Source organism: Cottoperca gobio, chromosome 19, assembly GCF_900634415.1.
Source record: "Cottoperca gobio chromosome 19, fCotGob3.1, whole genome shotgun sequence".
In the NCBI taxonomy this organism is placed as follows: domain Eukaryota; kingdom Metazoa; phylum Chordata; class Actinopteri; order Perciformes; family Bovichtidae; genus Cottoperca; species Cottoperca gobio.
The window spans coordinates 15,675,576-15,694,523 of NC_041373.1; the positions used below are offsets into that span (position 1 = coordinate 15,675,576).

General features: G+C 43.4%; 1 protein-coding gene across 2 annotated transcripts; it reads left to right on the top strand.

The window, feature by feature from the left end:
* Positions 1-1,704: 1,704 nt before the first annotated feature.
* On the top strand, positions 1,705-16,270 carry sbk1 (SH3 domain binding kinase 1). Of its 2 annotated transcripts, XM_029456894.1 has the most exons (5): positions 1,705-2,293; positions 9,399-9,640; positions 10,638-10,840; positions 11,319-11,510; positions 11,635-16,270. In XM_029456894.1, the coding sequence occupies exons 1-5, from the start codon at positions 2,256-2,258 to the stop codon at positions 12,115-12,117; spliced, it is 1,158 nt and encodes a 385-aa protein (XP_029312754.1). In that variant the 5' UTR covers positions 1,705-2,255; the 3' UTR covers positions 12,118-16,270. The 2 variants fall into 2 exon arrangements, with proteins under 2 accessions (XP_029312754.1, XP_029312753.1); XM_029456893.1 differs by having other exon boundaries at positions 11,319-16,270.
* Positions 16,271-18,948: the final 2,678 nt, after the last annotated feature.

Genomic DNA, 18,948 nt, shown 5'->3' on the forward strand with positions numbered 1-18,948 from the left:
CTGCTGTCAGCCCACAGTGCGTGACCTTCACTGTGATTTATGAGATGACCCCGAGGAAACTCTTTGCCTCGCTGCCTGTTGGCCTGAGACACCTGAATGTTTCAAAAAGGTACCGAAGATGCAACTATTCAATATCCACCCATCTCCTCAACAAGGATAAAAAACACCCCGGGTCAAATCATTTTGTTACACGAAGCAGGAAGATCACATTCACAGTATTTCCAAGGCTTCATTCTTCCTCTCTTTCTGATCCTGGACTGCTTGATGTCAGTTTAACTTTCACTCTTCATACAGTCTCATCCAGGGGCAGACTATGAGACAATGGGCCCCTGGGCACAGACATGGGAAATGCCCCATCACCTCTCCTACATAGGAGCAAGACACACACTTTATAGTTGTTAGGCTTGTTTTGTTGTTGTTTTGCAGTGGTGCAGTGTGATCATGTTGTGTCTCCTTGTGGTCACGTTGTGTCTCCTTGTGGTCACTTTGTGTCTCCTTGTGGTCACTTTGTGTCTCCTTGTGGTCACTTTGTGTCTCCTTGTGTTCAATGTGTGCCTCCTTGTGGTCACTTTGTGTCTCCTTGTGGTCACTTTGTGTCTCCTTGTGGTCACGTTGTGCCTCCTTGAGGTCACTTTGTGTCTCATTGTGGTCACTTTGTGTCTCTTTGTGGTCACGTTGTGCCTCCTTGAGGTCACTTTGTGTCTCATTGTGGTCACTTTGTGTCTCTTTGTGGTCACGTTGTGTCTCCTTGTGGTCACTTTGTGTCTCATTGTGGTCACTTTGTGTCTCTTTGTGGTCACTTTGTGTCTCCTTGTGGTCATTTTGAGTCTCTTGCAGTTTGGTTTGTGTCTCTTTGAGTGACATTTTGTTAGAGCCAGAAGGTGCCCCTAACAATTTGGGTGCCTGGGCCTGTGCCCGGTAGGCCCGTTCACTAATCCGTTCATGGTCTCATGAGCCTGACCTGCATCTCTACAATGTAAATCTGAGCTGGAAGAACAGAGAAAAGCAAATAGTATATGCAGGAAAGAAAAGCAATAAATGATATGAATAAAAGTTGCTCCTAAAAGGTCAAGAGCAACTTTTTCTTATGTGACTGACATTTGAGGGTCTGAGGTGAGATTAAGATGGGATTGACATTTATCTTTTCTTGATGATTTTAACGAGCACATCCCATAAACCCATCTGATCCCTGGTCTTTGATGATGATGCACTAAGGTTATCCCTGTTATGTCGATGCTGTTTTCTCAGTCCAATCTGTTCTGCTTGGCAAACTTGTCTGGCAGGAGGCCTGTTGTTAAACATGTACAGTATAAGGGGAGCTGCCAGGGCGCTGAATTAATTGAAAGTCTTGCCTTGCTGTTACCTAATAAGGACAGTTGGCAAAGTCACCGCGTGAAGTAGCCTAGTTGGGGCCATAAGCTGTTGAATTATGCAAGAGTGGAGCAGCTTGTTCCTTAAATTCATGAATCAAAAGTAACAAAAACTCATGGAGGCATTGAGGTTGGGTGGGCGCGTCCCGGCGCTAGGACCCAGGACACGTGAGCGTATTAGTTTGCCAGAGGGTGGAGACGGTGAACAATGAGGGAGCTTACTGGTAGGACCAGCAAAGAAGCAAGATCTGAGACCAACCCCCCTCCTCCCATCTCCGCAACCCCGGAGTCCCGCTGGACCGACGGACACAACAGACTGACCGGCAGACAGTGAGAGACGCAGAGCTGAGTTCAGAGAGAGTGGGAACATGAAGATTGGTCCATGCGTTCTGATGCTGCAGAGAACAGAGGTGTTGCTGAGCCCCCTGCCTGCGTGGATGTGAGTGAATGGGTTCGCCTCAGCGAGTGTGGTGCTGAACTGGGTCATGCAGACCACTGGAGGAGCGAAAGATAAACACGCACCCTCCTCCCGCTGCTTGGCAGGTTGAGATGGTGGGCGCTCAGAGGAGGGATACCAGCCTGTGTCTTCATCTCAGCCTCCAGCATCAGATGCTTTGATTTAATCCGCCTCCGATAGAAAAAAAAGTCAAAAACTGAAGAGCATCTCCAGAAACAGGAATCTTCTTCTTGGGCGGGGCAGCAGCAGACAAAGCACAGTGACGAAATCTCATCTGAGCTGTGAAACTGCAAGGTTGTTGAGGTTTTTGATGGACCTGCATGTTTTTAAGCACATATAGGCTACCTGATCAATAAACGAGGAGATCCATCCTTCAGTTTCCTGCAGACCACCGGCGGATCGGAGCGGAGCAGAGCGCAGCAGCTCTGATGCAGGACCATGGAGGAGAGAGACAGGTCGCCAGTAGGTGAGTAACACCTAGATGCGCCCTGAGGTGCCTGAAACCGGGTCATTCTAAAAGACACACACAGAGAGTCAAACATGCAGGGTGAAAATGTGCGTTAATTGATGTATTTATATGTATTGTGAAGTTTTTATTTGAAGGGCTTGGATATTTCCGATGATTGTGGTTAACTTAGTGTCTGAACTTTGACTCACTCTCATGGACAACATTCATGGTGTATCTAAATAACACATTCACCTACTGCTGCACACTGTAAAGCTCAATAAAGAACAAATAACAGCAGTTATACAGCTGTATTTGCCACTAGGCTATGGTTATCTCTATTAATGGTTGAGCTGCAACTTAATTTGTATTTACTCGCGAAACACGCACGTACTTGTTTCTATATGCTTTTGTGATTCTGTCATGTGCTAGATGGATGCGAGGGCATCAGAGGGAATCCACTTAATGGCCCTTTCATACTTTGCCCAGGGCAGCCAGGTGATATCTCTCATCGGTAATGCTGTCTGATGCATTTAAATGAACAGCTGACTTGATGGAGCAGGTCCTGTAAAAGCAAAGTCTGGAGGCTGGTAATGGACTCTAAGTGAAAGGCAGGTAGCCTAATACTAACGGATTTGCTTTTATCACAAACATTGTTTTGACAGAGAGAAGCAGCAGTGATGGCTGGGACCATTAAAGGACCAGTTCATCCCAAAATCAAGTAAAAGTTGCTCTACCTGGAGCAGGTATGCGTGGGCTTGTTTTCGTCCAAACACTGTAAGAACTTTATACAGACAGAATGCTGCTATTTTGTAAAATACTGTTTTAACATGAGCAATTATACTAAACATTCAGTTCCAAAGAATGAATCGTAACATTTCATATACATGGAAATGGAAGAAAATGCTGCAACAGTAATCTGAAATACAAATACACCTCATGAAAGTGCATCTTACTTTGCAAACTTAATTTTAAGACTAAATCTTCCTTGCATTAAACAAAAGCTTCCTGGGAGTCCATAGAAACGTCTCCAGACATGGCCTGCAGAACTAGGAGGGTATCTGCCACTACAGCCAACACATGAACACTTTGTACGTTGTTGGAAACAGCAGATCCCAGACAATGATCCAATCCAACAGCTGGCACACACACACCAGCTACACCCATCGCCCCTCACATAGCCACAAAACTCAAATAAATGCACAGTTTTACAACGAATACTGGCAAAATGATGTTAAAACAACACCTTACCAATATGTTAATCAATTGAATAAAAGGAGATCAGGCACAGTCTGGTAACAGATGAGCTGCTACAGGGAAACATGGCTGCTCTGAGAACAGAGACGATGCAAACATTGTCTATAAGGACATATGAAGGACTTTTCTTTAACTCGTTTCATCAGTGTAACTATTGCATTAATGTTTTGCTGTATGTTGTCGTTTTAATTTTCCCTATGATAGTTATTAACGATTGTTTTATTGTTTGGCTAGTCCATTTTTTTTGCTGCAATGAGTCAGTCATGCAATTAAAGCGTAGTTAAATTTGAAATTAAGAGAGAGAGAGAGACAGAGAGAGAGAGAGAGAGAGAGAGAGAGAGAGAGAGAGAGAGAGAGAGAGAGAGGGAGAGGGAGAGAGAAAGAGGGAGAGAGAGAGAGAGGGAGAGAGAGAGAGAGAGAGAGAGAGAGAGAGAGAGAGAGAGAGGGAGAGAGAGAGAGAGGGAGAGAGAGAGAGAACAAGAGAGGGGGGGTTAATTGCAGCCTCAGCAATAACCATTAGTGCATTGATCGTGGTTAGAGGCTATTGTATAAGAGCAGGACTGCCTCACCATCTACTATAATATCCTTAGTCTTGCCTTGAAGTGGAGGCAGAATGGTGCTGAAAGAAATGCAGGAGCAGTGTCCTCCTTAGCGGTGCTCTTACATCATTTAGCCACACCCCCTTTAGACCCCATTTTCTTGAGCTCATAATAGAGTCACATTTCCCCATGTATTTGACATCAAGGGACGCAGTCTACAGCATGTGGTACAAAGGGAGAGATGCTTCAATTTAGTCTCACTGGATTTCCCCAATCCGGGCCCTCTCGCTCTAGAGAAAGAGAGAGAGGAGAGGAGAGGAGCTGAGGAGACAGAAAGAGGAGAGAAGAGGAGAGAGAGAAAGAGGGAGAAAGAGAGGAGAGAGAGAGAGAGAGAGAGAGGAAAAGAGGAGAGAGAAGAGAGAGAGAAGGAGAGAGAGAGAGGAGAGAGAGAGAAAGAGAAAGAGAGCAGAGAGAAAAAGAGAGCGGAGAGAGATAGAGAGAAAAAGAGGAGAGAAAAGGAGAGAGAAAGAGAAAGGAGAGAGAGACAAGAAAGGAGAAGACGAGAGAGAAGAACGAGAAAAGAGAGAGAGAGAGAGAGAGGAGAGAACGAAGAGGAGAGATAGTGAGGAGAATATACTGTCTCTTTCTCTGTCTCTATCTCTCTCTCTCTGTCTCTCTCTCTCTCTCCTTTTCTCTCTCTCTCTCTCTTCTCTCTCTCTCTCTCTCTCTCTCTCTCTCTCTCTCTCTCCCTGAAAGGATTTTAATGCAGGCCATGATTACAATGGTCGTGATGGTGATATTGTATATGTTGACATTTAAATTGGATTGTAATCCTACAGCCGTAATCCCAAACTACAATATTGATTTATTCTGCACATGGGATGTATTTTTTAAATATCCACTCTCAGTCATTGTTTGGATTGCTTTAACCTTGGATTATCCCTTCCTGGGGTTGAGGTCATACCAGCAGGAGGCCAATGGCAGCCAGCGTTTCTGCCAGCAGGCTGCAGCGCCATGGGATGTGTGGCATACAGTATTGAGAGAGAGAGAGAGAGAGAGAGAGAGAGAGAGAGAGAGAGAGAGAGAGAGAGAGAGAGAGAGAGAGAGAGAGAGAGAGAGAGAGAGAGCAACTCAGGGATGGGTTGCACAGCACTCGGCCCCAGCGGGGAGCCTCCATATGGGCAGCCGGGCAAAGCTAAGAGCGTGTGATTCGTCAAAGTGAGTGCCCGTGGCCCAGGCCTCTGGTTCATCTATCACAGCACAGCGGGAGATTTCTTCAGCCGTGTGATAAACCCACCAACTCACCAGCTCACTGATGTTCCATTTAAGAAGGTAGATTCAGTTTTGTTGGCGTGAGTAAGAGCGTCCCGACTGCAACTGGCTTTCACACGGAAGCCCATTTGGTTTTTGATCGAATGACAGATGGTTTTGAATCACAGTCATTTGTTTTATCCTGCGAATCCACACTGAGACAACAAGGCGAGGGACAGACAGATTGACAAAAATACATCATTATGTGTGTCACTCAGTGAGAGTAAACACATCAGTCACATCGTATTTCACTCATTGTTCACTTTGACCCAGTGGCAGGGCACGTTGGGCATTTTTACAGTAAATTGGACACAGGAGATCAGTCTTCACCCATAATGAGTCTTTTGCCGAGAGCAAAGCAACTAGTCCATTAGTAATGGAGAGAGGTAGCGACAGGCAGGCTCTGCAATCTATTTATTTCCTTCATTAGTTCCTTGTTTGCTTTTTAAAGAGAAGAGAAAAGGAGGAGAGGCTGGACTATAACTAGCAAAGCTGCTGATATATGCTTAGTGTAGCTATATTTAAAAATACATGTGTTAAAGTCGAAGGTGCAACATCAACTCTATTCCCCACAATTGAGCTCATTTTCTATTTGTGAATCTGTATTCATGTTTGAACCTCACCTCTGTGAAGTCTTTATGTGCTAATCAGTCGTGTCATAGTTCATTGCAAACTGTATCACTCACATAGTTTACACTGCGAGAACTCACTGAATACACAATTATTGTTGAGTCTCGCAACCACAGATATTTCTCCATCCGCAAGCTCAGTTTCCTATGTTAATAATGTGTTAATGTTACTACAATTAGTCTCTGGAGAACAAATAGCCCCGTTATTGAAATTCATTAAATATGCAAACAAGAGTCTACGGCCATGCTCTGTGTGCTCTATGAGGCTGTAGACAGGATGCTAACATGCTGACTTTTAGCAGGTATCATTTTCACCATCTTAGTTTAGCGTGTTAGCATGCTAGCACGTTGCTGACTAGCACAAATCACAGTAGCCTATTGGACACTTTCAAAGGTTAAGGAATCGCCACATGTCCTCTGGACATCATGAAGGACTGCACACAGTTTCAAATAGTTACCAACGTTTCCATCCAATAGTTGTTGAGATATTTTAGTCTCTGGACCAAAGTGGGTTAGCAGCTTAGCAACATTGCCATCCCAGAGCCATGCTAGTGCTAGTGCTAGCATGCTAGCAAAGCTTATCTCTGAGAACAGTTGCTCCGTATAAACTTGACCTCTTTGTGAAAATAGTGACACCTGAAGTCCACAGTAAGACCTAAACTAACGAGTGCAACGAGTGCAGAGGCTAGTCACATCGCAAGATACATTTCTGTCCTCATCTGCAGCTCGGTGTTTATAAAAGGAAAAGGTCAACTGTTTCTGCAGTTTAATCTCATGTGTGACACGTGGAGTCAGCCACAACAGGTTTCCAGCCCGGCGCTTTGGTTATCAGGACGTGAAACTGGATTTCTCGCCTTTTTCTGGGAACAACCTGTTTTTTTAAAGAGGGTTATACTCTGAATGCAGTCAGCTCTGTTTGAGTAATTGCTAAATAGAGCGAGATTGCCAATCTGTATTTGAGGGGAAATTAGTGGCTGGAAAACAGATTGTTGCTGCAGAGTGAAAACCTTGCATCTCCAGGAAACAGACTTGTTTTCAAGCTGTTGTCCTGATATTCATTTTTGAGTTTACTTATTGAGATTTTTAAACGGTTTCAGACACTCTGAGTGTTTCAGTATCATCACAATTAAAACTTGAAGTTACAAGGTATTACATGACCAACAAACTCAACATAGGAATAAGTGAGTAGCCCTGTTTGCAAAAAGCCCTGCAGATGATTGAAAATGAGTGGGACTGGCTCAAAAACGCACAGGCGTTAAAATGTTTCTTGAGCCAAATCTTCATATGCATGTGGAGCGTGTTGCCGTTACCTTGTCTTTAGCCTCCTGAGAGGACAACAGAGGAGCAGAGGGCAGCGTGGGAGATCACTAGGGCATGTGTGGTCGAGCACGAATGCTGAGTCGTGCCGAGGCTCACAGCTGCTCCCTCTCAGAGGTGGGAACACAAAGGGCCTTTGATAGAGTGTCACAGTGCGACGGACACACCAGACCTTCCCTCACAAACACTAACAAAGACCACAAAACTTCATCCACACACCTCAGGGGCATTACTCTGCAGTTTCTGGTTCACATTTACAGCGTCATCGCAAACTGTCTCCCGACCACTCATCACATTTCAGGACTCTTAATCCAGTTCTGCAAAGGAAATGAGTGCAAGGCATCCTGCGCTGCTGGGTGTGGGTGTGTGTGTGTGTGTGTGTGTGTGTGTGTGTGTGTGTGTGTGTGTGTGTGTGTGTGTGTGTATGTGTGGGGAGGGGTTGCTTTTGTCTTTGTGGGAGCTCAGTAATGTGATTAAGAGCCATGCTGGAGTGCTGCACATTCTGCCCGTGGAGCTCACTGGAAGAAGTAAACAAGCACTCCCTTCGCTCTCGCTGATAGAGGCTATGAGGCCGTGCAGTCTTGTTTAAATGTTAAATCATCAAACCTGGACCACGAACTGATCAGGATAATAATGAACTTTTGTGTTGACTCGCTGAAGGCTATACAGTGGGCACGCTCAGAATGAGTAGGCTGCAATATATATAGTCTTTTACATAAACATCTTCATGATTATGATACAAATCAAGATGCAAGTTATCTACAGAGATACATAAAGGGCACTTTCTATTTGAAGTGTTGTTGTGTTCTTCGATAAAGAGTGATGAGCCAAGAACAGGGGGCTGAAAATGGTGGCATCCTATTTTAGCTTCGCTCTCTAATAGCTATATTTATCGCTCTCTTCCCACAAGATAGCTGAGGAACCTCAACACCTTCAGAAAAAAAACCCTCCCGTGCCGTGTTTTCATAAACTGTACATTAGCCGCTGTGCATTAATGCACCTGTCAATTCGACTTAGACGTATTTGTGACGCTCTCGTTTAAACCAGTGATGCTGAGAAACTGGCTGCGGGGAGACAAGAACGAAGAGCGAAACGTTTGCCTTTGAATCATGGATGAAAAAGGCCATCAGCAAAAATAGTTTGTGCTGATTTGATGCCTATTAGCGTATGTGTGTGCGTGCTTTGCATTGGATTATCACATTTGATTATGTGTGTGTGTGTGTGTGTGTGAGGGGGATTGACAAGAGACAATGGGTAAGATCATTAGCGTGATGCACTTCATTTCCTCAAAAGGTCCCTTTTCTTTGTTTAATAGTTTTATCTTTTGCTCAATCACTGTAAGAGATTTTGGATTTGTTGTCAGTTGGTACATTTAGTGTCAGTCTGAGCTTTCAATTAAAGCAGCTGTATTTTCCCTTCTAGGATCAGTTTGACCTATTTCAAACTTGGCACTTTTGAATAATCAGCGCTAACTTTTCTTTTGCAGTTTTCTTTTTATCAGCTTCAGCATTTTCACCGAAATACGTACTGGAGAGCAACTGCTGTGCAAACCAAATTTGTTTTCTATTCGAAACAACATCTTTTCTCAAAGCACCACAGATTGTTTCTCCTGTTGTATATATTTGTTGTGTATATAAAATGTATATGTATGAATATGAGGATCTGGGTGTGTATACCTTGGCGCTGTCAGCTCTCTCCATTTGTTTCCATTTGTTAGTCCTTCTACCTGGCCATATTGATTTTCCCATAGCTGTCTGCCAGTAAGTGCTGTCTGAGACCGACCATATCTGAAAGCTGGCCAGAGTGATCTAGAGGGACAGCAGGAAGTCCAATACATTTACTGAAAGCACTTCCCCTGTTGATGCCTTCCCTGAATTGATTGTATGGAAATTAAGGTCTCTTAAAGCCTTCCTGATTTAACCACCCATTGGGACACAATGTGCAGACAAGAATATCTGGATGTGCGCCAACAAATATAAGCATTCTGTCATAAACACATTCATGCATAACATTGATATTGCCTGCCATTATCATAAACTGACTCTAAAGCAGTGTTTTTTCCTCTTCATTTAGTCTGCCCCACAGCGTTAAGGCGAGCCTGTCTCTTTCTCCATCTGGGCCGGGAAGGGTGGGCAGTGGCGGGGGCTCGCCTACATCCAAGATGGGCTACTGCGGAGGGGTGCCTGTGGAGGACATGCAGGCCCTGGCTATCACCTCTCTGTCGGCAGCAGATGTAGCCAAACAATATGAGCATATCCGTGAACTGGGGAAGGGCACGTATGGAAAGGTGGACCTGGTGGCACATCGGACACAGGGTGAGTTGGTTAAGATCTTTATCCCTGTTTTATTAATGTGTCCTGACTGTCAACCATCTAATAAAGCAGAAACACAAACATTTTGGGAAGCAGATCTCGACATTGTGCCGCTACGAGGATAACCAGTTAAGGCAGATCAGCATGTTATAAAGTCTCAGCAGTAAAAAGGGTTTGCTGAGGATTTATTTTTAAGACTACAGTTTAATCCTTGGTTGTGAGAAAATCAAGGTTAGAGCTGGCTCAGTGTGAAAGCGGTACAACTAAGCACTTTAAAGTAGTGCACAGGGAGGCTGAGAGGGCAGTGGACATTTTAAAATGTTTCTGTACGTTGGCAGCTGTGATCACGAACAGCTGGTTGTATGCGAGTAATGGAGATTGAAATTCACTGTACATGTTTATATGAATGAATGTAGCAGCTGTTACAAACACAGGGTTGGGTACTCCCTTACAGTGTCAGGTAACACTTATTTGATACACAAGTTTAAAGTTCCCATGAAATCAAAATGGTCTAAACAAATGTTGATGACTTATCCTGCCCTCTGAGGCGTACAAGCCTGCCATTGGCGTGGATGAGCCTGCAGCAGCACTTTTGGTTTCGGATCTCAGTTGGTACACGTGTGGCCTCGTTTGAAAAACAACTTCTTCATTGTCGTCTCCTTCCTCCGTTTCATCAGTGTCCGTTTTGTCTGTGAAATCCGCTGGCGTAGGCGATGGTGGTGGCGAGAAGTCCTTGACAACAGAGAGCAGGCTGTCCTCGTGGCTGTTTTCCATGTTGAGCTGGTAGCTACTGTGAATCTGAAAGTTGGCGGGAGGGGTGTAACGCACATTCTGCGGTATTGGCTACCGTTAACGGCAATCAATATCCGCGACACGTCCCTCCCTAGCTATCATTTAAGGAAACATGCAAATAGCCCTCTGCTAGCCGTTTCATGGGAACTTTAATACACCAGAGCTTCATCGTGTTCATCTATATGTTTATATTATATATTTTTTTCAGGCAACAAAATGGCCCTGAAGTTTGTTACCAAGAACAAGACAAAGCTCAAGAGTTTCCTGCGGGAGTACAGTCTAACGGGCTCACTTAGCTGCAGCCCTTTCATTATCAAAATCCTGGACGTGCTGTTCGAGACGGAGGACAGCTATGTGTTCGGACAAGAATATGCCCCCGCAGGGGACCTTTTCGACATCATCCCCCCTCAGGTAAAGCTATCATCCTTCTATCCACCAATCACCATCCTCACTCAGCCAGAGCTGCTCCAATCAACCGCCATGTTCAGACACGGCAGCTTTAACAAGCTCTCCCGGGAGTGGAGCCTCGTCCTCATCCCGGGTTTCTCTCTGCGGAGAGTTTTCCCTTCGCTTTAGTGCTATTCCAGTTGAAGTGCTGGGAGGACTCGACTTCAAGGTTCTTCTAAAGACTCGTTAAAAATGGCAACCCAAAACTTAGAATCTTTTTATTCGGTTTTCATTTTTTGGAGCGTATCACTCTGTTCTTTTATTCCACCACTCAATATAACCACAACCTACTCGTTTTAACTGTTCTGTAACCTTCTCACCACAAAGCTCTTTTCTGGTATCACCTCTCATAGTCTCACTTCCTACACAACTGTATCTATTAAACTGCACTCATCCAAATCTTCAACACTTTCTCTTTCCCTCCACCTTCTCTTCTTCTCAGGTGGGTCTGCCGGAGGAAATGGTCAAACGCTGCATGCAACAACTGGGCTTGGCCCTGGACTTCATGCACAGTAAAAACCTGGTGCATCGGGATGTCAAACCTGAGAATGTGCTCCTATTTGACCGTGAGTGCCGTCGCATCAAACTTGCTGACTTCGGTATGACCCGACGTGTGGGAAGCCGTGTGAAACGGGTAAGTGGCACCATCCCCTATACAGCACCAGAGGTGTGCCGTGCTAGCCGTGCTGAGGGTTTCCTTGTAACCACCAGTCTGGATGTGTGGGCTTTCGGCGTTCTTGTCTTCTGTATGCTGACAGGCAATTTCCCCTGGGAGGCAGCGTTGCCGGCCGACGCCTTCTATGAGGAGTTTCGGCGTTGGCAGAAAGCAGGGTGTCCTGTGGGGACATACCCGTCACAGTGGCGCCGCTTCACCGATGATGCCTTGCGCATGTTTCAGCGGCTGCTTGCTTCTGAGCCGGAAAAGCGCTGTGGCGTCAAGGACGTCTTCTGCTTTGTCAAGTATGAGCTGGTCAGCGAGCTCAGGCGCAGAGCATCTTGCCGAGCCAAGCGAGGAGAGAGGTCGAGCTCTGGAGTGTGCACTGGCATCTGCACTTCCTCCTCATCCTCCACTGCATCACGCTCTTCCCACAGACACCCTGAGCCCTCCACTCCTCCAGGAACAACCTGCCTGCGCCCGGCACCGCTCAAACGCAGTGTCCTGTCCGACCCGCTTTCTCCCAGAGAGGAGTCTGGACAGCACCAGTCCCCCGGCCGAGACAAGAACAAAAGCCAGATGGTGATGGCAACTGCCATCGAAATCTGTGTGTGACCACACGAATGTTAGCAGTGGACACTAGCTGGCTTTTCACAGTAATAACAAGCTGTGAAGAGGTGTTAATGACTACCACTGAGATTTCAGTGGAAAAGGAGATGTAGTTTAACCATGAAAGAGAAGCTCAGGTTCACAGCCCCGCCTGTGGAAATGGACAACATCAGTCAGCGGTACACACTTGGACAGCTTATCACTGGCACATGCCGTTTAGGTTTTGATTTGTGACCAAAGACTGCTTCCCAAGCTGTGAAGCCTTTTAAGACTCCACTGACGTCGCTCCTCTCAGCAGTTCATTTTGCCGTCAAGACATTTGTGTTTTTCTGCCCATACACTGTGGTGGTGCTAATGATTCTATAATTAGGTACTCCATAAAAACAAAACTGATTCTGTCTGTTCTCACTCATTACTCCATGCCTCTTTGCTAGTCTTTATTCATCTCAAAGTACAAGCTCCGGGGAGGCCAACACTTTATCTGATCTGGTGATGCTGTTCAGTTAGAGGCCGGTGATCTGAGGGCAATCTACGCAACTTCATTCAACTGCCATTTCTCAGACTTCCTGCCAACTTCCAATGCATAAAATGTGTCTTTTTCAAGAGAAAGTGATATAAAGAGAAAACAAAACACCTTTATGTAGCAGTTTGTATGAGATGTTTTTTTTATGTCGGTGTCTAGACTTAGAGTCATATTGTCAGAGATCGGCATCACCTCAGGACATTTCAGTGGGTCACTTTCTGTTTTATTATAAATGGAGCTCCATTGACTGGCTGAAACACACATCTGCCACTTTTGAACAGCTCTCAAGGAGAATCATTTCCAATGTAACAAAACAGAATACAGGGATTGTGCATTTGAAAAAGGTGTTCAACAAAGAAGAGGACAAGAAATGTCTTTTTTTATTATTTCTTTTCTACCTGCTGTGTGTATTTGGATGTGTATGTGTGTGTTTCAAATGCTAAAGCACAAGATTTTTGTAAAGAAGGAGGACTCTTAGTGAAAATTATGACTCTATATTGTAAATAATTTGATATTCCTAGGAGTGCACCGTAATTTCAGGTAGTTCAACTATGTAGCGATACAAATTTTCTATGACATGTAAATGGTTTTAGGGTTTACAGTTAGTGTCGGGGCAATGCACTGTATGTAGCAACAAAATATGACAGAATGTACAGTATATCACCACAAATTAAATATATAGAAATATGATCAAGAGCCTATCACAATGTTTAATATGGTAGCAGCAGCTGTTCTCTCTTTTCTTTTATTGTTTTTGGATTTATTTGTATTTAATTTGAACCATGTTTTTGGCCCAGATATGACTCACAAATTGGTGAATAGACACCACTCATTTCTGCATTTTCCTGTCATCATCATGCTTCCTGTTTGTCAATGAGTACAGTACAGTACGTTCTGTCTTCAATCAATCAGTTAAAGCCACCGAGGGGCTGCTTTGCAGGTTGACACCTTCGCAAATGAATTTACCGACATCACAAAAGGTGTTCCAATATTTGATTATCGAGATGCAACATTAACACACGGTCCCGACTGCTCATGTTTTTGCACCAACTCACCTTTATTTTAATGCTTGTGAAATTCATCCAAATGCATCACTCAAATGGCAGAGAGAGTGAGAGTGTGTGGAGAGATGACCTCCGTGTCAGCTATTGATGTTCTGCGAGATGATTGACCCTGTGCACATCTTCAGCTTCCAAAGAGATACTGCTAATTATGAAAGCATCTAAAAAGCAGAGTATGTTCAATGTGAATGCTTCAATGTGTTCTCATTACCAATATTGTCTTGCTTGAATTGCATTACTGTTATGTCTATGTCTATGTCTATATGTGTGTGTGTGTGTGTGTGTGTGTGTGTGTGTGTGTGTGTGTGTGTGTGTGTGTGTGTGTGTGTGTGTGTGTGTGTGTGTATATGTGCTTGTCTTCACTTCACTTATTTCCCCATTCCTCTTATGACAGCCCATCAGCTCTGTCGCTATAGCGACGGGTGCTCCTCTGGTTCGCCTTCTGTCCTCCTTTTGAAAATCAAGTTTAATTGAGCCCAAATGAAACAACTGGTCTCCAAGTCACCTACAGCTGGATGACACATTTCTGCAGATATAAATTATCCTGTGTTTTATGAACATAGTCTGTATTGTATGCTGAGATGCTGGCTGCCTCATAGGATCTGTCAAAAGGTAATCCATCAGTCCATTGTGGTGGAATGTGAGTTGCCTTACATCTTGCTATTCTGTCTGTGTGACAATGTAAGATCTACACAATAGAAAAAGACAGGGATTAGATGGACAGTGTGTAAAAGGTAATACAAAAGTAAAGTAATGCAATTCAATGTAATGTAACGTTACAAAGGAACTGAACTTTACTTAAAGCAACACAATGTAACATAACATAACATAAAGCATCATAACATGATCTATCATAACATGGTGCAACATAACATGCTGCAACATAACATGCTGCAACATAACATAACGTAAAGCATCATAACATGGTGCAACATAACATGCTGCAACATAACAACGTAAAGCATCATAACATGACGCAACATAACATGACTCATCATAACATGACTCATCATAACATGACTCACCATAACATGGTACAACATAACATGCTGCAACATAACATAACGTAAAGCATCATAACATGATGTATCATAACATAGTGCAACATAACATGACGCAACATAACATGCTGCAACATAACATGACGCATCATAACATGACTCAACATAACATGACTCATCATAACATGACTCATCATAACATGACTCATCATAACATGACGCAACATAACATGGTGCAACATAACATGGTGCAACATAACATAACGTAAAGCATCATAACATGACGCAACATAACATGACTCAACATAACATGACTCATCATAACATGACGCAACATAACATGGTGCAACATAACATGGTGCAACATAACATGGCGCAACATAACATAACGTAAAGCATCATAACATGACGCATCATAACATGACTCAACATAACATGACTCATCATAACATGACTCAACATAACATGACACAACATAACATGACTCAACATAACATGACACAACATAACATGCTGCAACATAACATGACTCAACATAACATGACTCAACATAACATGACTCAACATAACATGACTCATCATAAAATGATGCAACATAACATGGTGCAACATAATATGACAAATTATAATATGACGCATTATAACATGATGCAACATAACAGGACGCAACCTAACGTGACTCATCATAACATAACGCATCATAACATGACACAACATATACTGACGCAACATAACATGACGCATCATAACATAACTCATCATAACATGACTCAACATAACATGACTCAATCATAACATGACTCAATCATAACATGACTCACCATAACATGACTCACCATTACATGACTCAATCATAACATGACTCACCATAACATGACTCAACATAACATGACTCAATCATAACATGACTCAATCATAACATGACTCACCATAACATGACTCAATCATAACATGACTCACCATAACATGACTCACCATAACATGACTCACCATAACATGACTCAATCATAACATGACTCACCATAACATGACTCAACATAACATGACTCAATCATAACATGACTCAATCATAACATGACTCACCATAACATGACTCAATCATAACATGACTCACCATAACATGACTAATCATTACATGACTCAATCATTACATGACTCAATCATTACATGACTCAATCATTACATGACGCATTATTAGACGTAGTCCATGTCACAGTGTTCTGATGTGAGCAACTGTGGATTTGTTGAACATTATAGTCATTAGCATCATTACACTACTATCAGTTGATGGATTGTGCAATAATGTTTCTCATGGACTGTTATGACAGGTTATTGTCAAGTTTAATGATGAGGTGTCAAGTTTTACTGAAGCTCAAAGGATTTGCTTTCTGTTTTCCCAGTTTATCCTGATCCTATGATCAAACTGTTTTCTGCCAGCAAGTGTTGTAGAATCTAATGTAAACACTGTATGTACTGTGTCTTTAACAAAACATGAAAAGAATAAACAAAATGTTCATATATGTTGAAATAAATTTATGCACCACATCTTATGGCTCCAGGGTATTTCTGCGCATAGTTAGAAATACTGTGGTGGTATTTATTTCTGCCTGTGTATGCAAAGCTAATTCAGCCCCGCTTTGTATGGTCCCCAGACTGTACATTAGATGAAGGTCAGCTCGAATCACATGTGATTTCCCGAGGCTTTGGTCTGGTTTGCCAGCGAGCCCCCAGACTATTTTAATATGCTGACTTCTTTCTGAAAGCCCAATTAACACATCTGTAGATAGGAGTTATCTGCTGCCCTCAAAGAGCAAATGAGTTCAAGGACGGTTAGAATATGGCACTGAAGATGAGAACAGTTATCAGCCCAGCATTCTTTCATACTCAGCTGTTGTGTCAGAGTTTGCTCAAGTTATTATCAGACTTAGAGTTAAGACAGTGGATGTAAGCTGTGCTGTATCTGCCACTGAGAAAAGCTAATCAGCTCAGACAATGCAAAAGAGAGGAAAGGTCAACCATGACACGAAGGGCTTGTGTAGTGAGTGGAAGCGTGTCCTTTGTGATAGCCTGTCCTTTGCCCTTAAAGGTTACAGCAGCCTAGTGTCAGTGTAAAAGTCCTAATTGTGTTAGATCCAAGAAGATGAAGAAGAAAGGTAGAGGCATTTAATGGAGGCTACGCTTGTATTTAAAGGATGAGGTCATCCAAATCACAAAAACACATTACCCACATTTATCCTTTAACCCAGATCTGCAGTTTTCGGGTTAAAGCCTCGATAAAAGAAGAGTAACTTTTCTTTTAAGAAACAATGTTTGATTTCTCAGGATAATTCACAGACGTGGTGCTATGTTACTATCTGCATGGCTAAATACCAACTGGGTTAAGTAGGAAAATATGTTTTTTCCCCCCGAATTGGGCTGAAATGACCCTGTAAAGGTTCAGCAATGCTGGATTATTCCTTAGCTGCAGCTTTTAAAAGATCGTCAGCTAAACCAAATTCATTCCCAGGACTGGAGGAATCTGGATGTTAAGCTTTCAGTAGGTGGTCCAGGAGCAGGAAAGGATGCAGCTGTCTCCATGAGATCAAGTGTTAAATCCTCTTCAGTCATGCTCTCTCAGCGAGGGCTAATGCCGGTAACAAGAAGTGACTATGTGACTGATGGAGAGACCATTCCCTATCCTGATTCATGTCACCAGGATCTCTATGATCTACCACTCGAACAAATATGACAACATTTCCAAAAAAGTGCCAGCCTCCCAAAACAAAAAAAAAATCCACTCATACTCTCGACTTGTTGAAGTCTCAGCATGATATGTTTGGCAGATAGAACAGGCTGTCAAATCCTTGTGGCTCCGCCGGTGTGTATGAATCAAAGGGAACTTGAGGAAAAATAAATAATGCAGGTGCTCCTGCAGCACGTGCTGCGAGTGTAGCTGAATTGTTTAACATGTTAAGAGAATTCTTAATGAAATAACTTAATGCTAACATTTCTATGAAGCTTTTGACGTTGGATGGAGATTGTTGAGTTCTAAAAATCTGGCAGAGGGGTGCCATGGTAGCTCACCTGGTAGAGCGAGCACATGTACTAAGGCTGAGTCCTTACTGCAGCGGCCCTTTGCAGCATGTCACATAGCTCCCCCCACCCCCCCCGCCCTCTCTCTCCTACTCCTGTCTATCTTCATCTGTACTGAGAACCAGGGGAGACATATTCACATTCAATATTCTGGCAGTGCATGTAGCTAACAACCTCCAACCTCTGCCTGGCAATACCTGAAATATTGTACATTGTTTGCGAAGCTCTTTCACAGATGAAGATGAGGACAGATTTGTGTGAACAGACGTCACAAACGTGTAATTACTCAACTTTTCTGTCTTTCTGGTGAACAATAAAAAGATGCAGCTGCGGCGTGTGCTTTACATAAACAACCTAATGTGGTTTGCTTCATTGAAAATTCAGCTGTGTATGTTGGCAAACAATAGCCGAAGCGTTCTTCTGGAGGCTGAATGCATAGTAAATAAAGAACAGAGATATTTTTAAGTCTTCGTGGTTTGCAGAATGCAGAGTAATGTAATTATAGCTAATTTGAACACTATAGGGAGCATACTGTACAGTAATAAAAACCTCCTGCGTCACTTCAGCTTCCTGCCTCTGCACCTACAGATGAATCACTCTGAAAACCGTTGGATGCACCATGAACTATTCTTCTGTCCCTGATGTATTTTGCAAAGCAGCTGCAGGCATGACGCTGGAAATGCAGCAGAAGTATTGAGAGATTTTGGGAACTTGCATGGTGATAGTGATCTCAGCGGGGATTGACTGTAAAAGGAAGTTCCCCGCTCCCTCAGATCTAGACTCAGGCATCATGCAAAATTGTCTTTGATCACAGCGGGAGAACTGGGAATGAGAAAGGAAAAGAGAGGGAAAGAATGGCAGAGGAAGGGATGTGTCAAGTGCGACAAATGTGTTTGTGTGTGTTAGAGAAGGAGTCGCACAAGGACGGCAAACACTCAGAACAGTGGAGTCATTAGAAGAATAACACCGTTCGTACTGAATGTGCTCTGTTTTCAGATTGCTGCAAACCTGTATTTAGAAACCTATGTGTGTGTACTGTATGTGTGCTGCCTGAGGTATGCCACTAAATGTTGTCAGTGCCACACACAAACTCTCAGACAGTGTGTGGTCATCTGCCACCATTGCTATAGCAACTGAGACGTTCCCAGTTT

Coding starts and splice junctions, on each gene's coding strand:
- sbk1 (XM_029456893.1), top strand. CDS start 2,256: ATGCAGGACCATGGAGGAGAGAGACAGGTCGCCAGTAG. Junction 9,641..10,637: donor GGTGGCACATCGGACACAGG/GTGAGTTGGTTA, acceptor TATTTTTTTCAG/GCAACAAAATGGCCCTGAAG. Junction 10,841..11,318: donor TCGACATCATCCCCCCTCAG/GTAAAGCTATCA, acceptor TCTTCTTCTCAG/GTGGGTCTGCCGGAGGAAAT.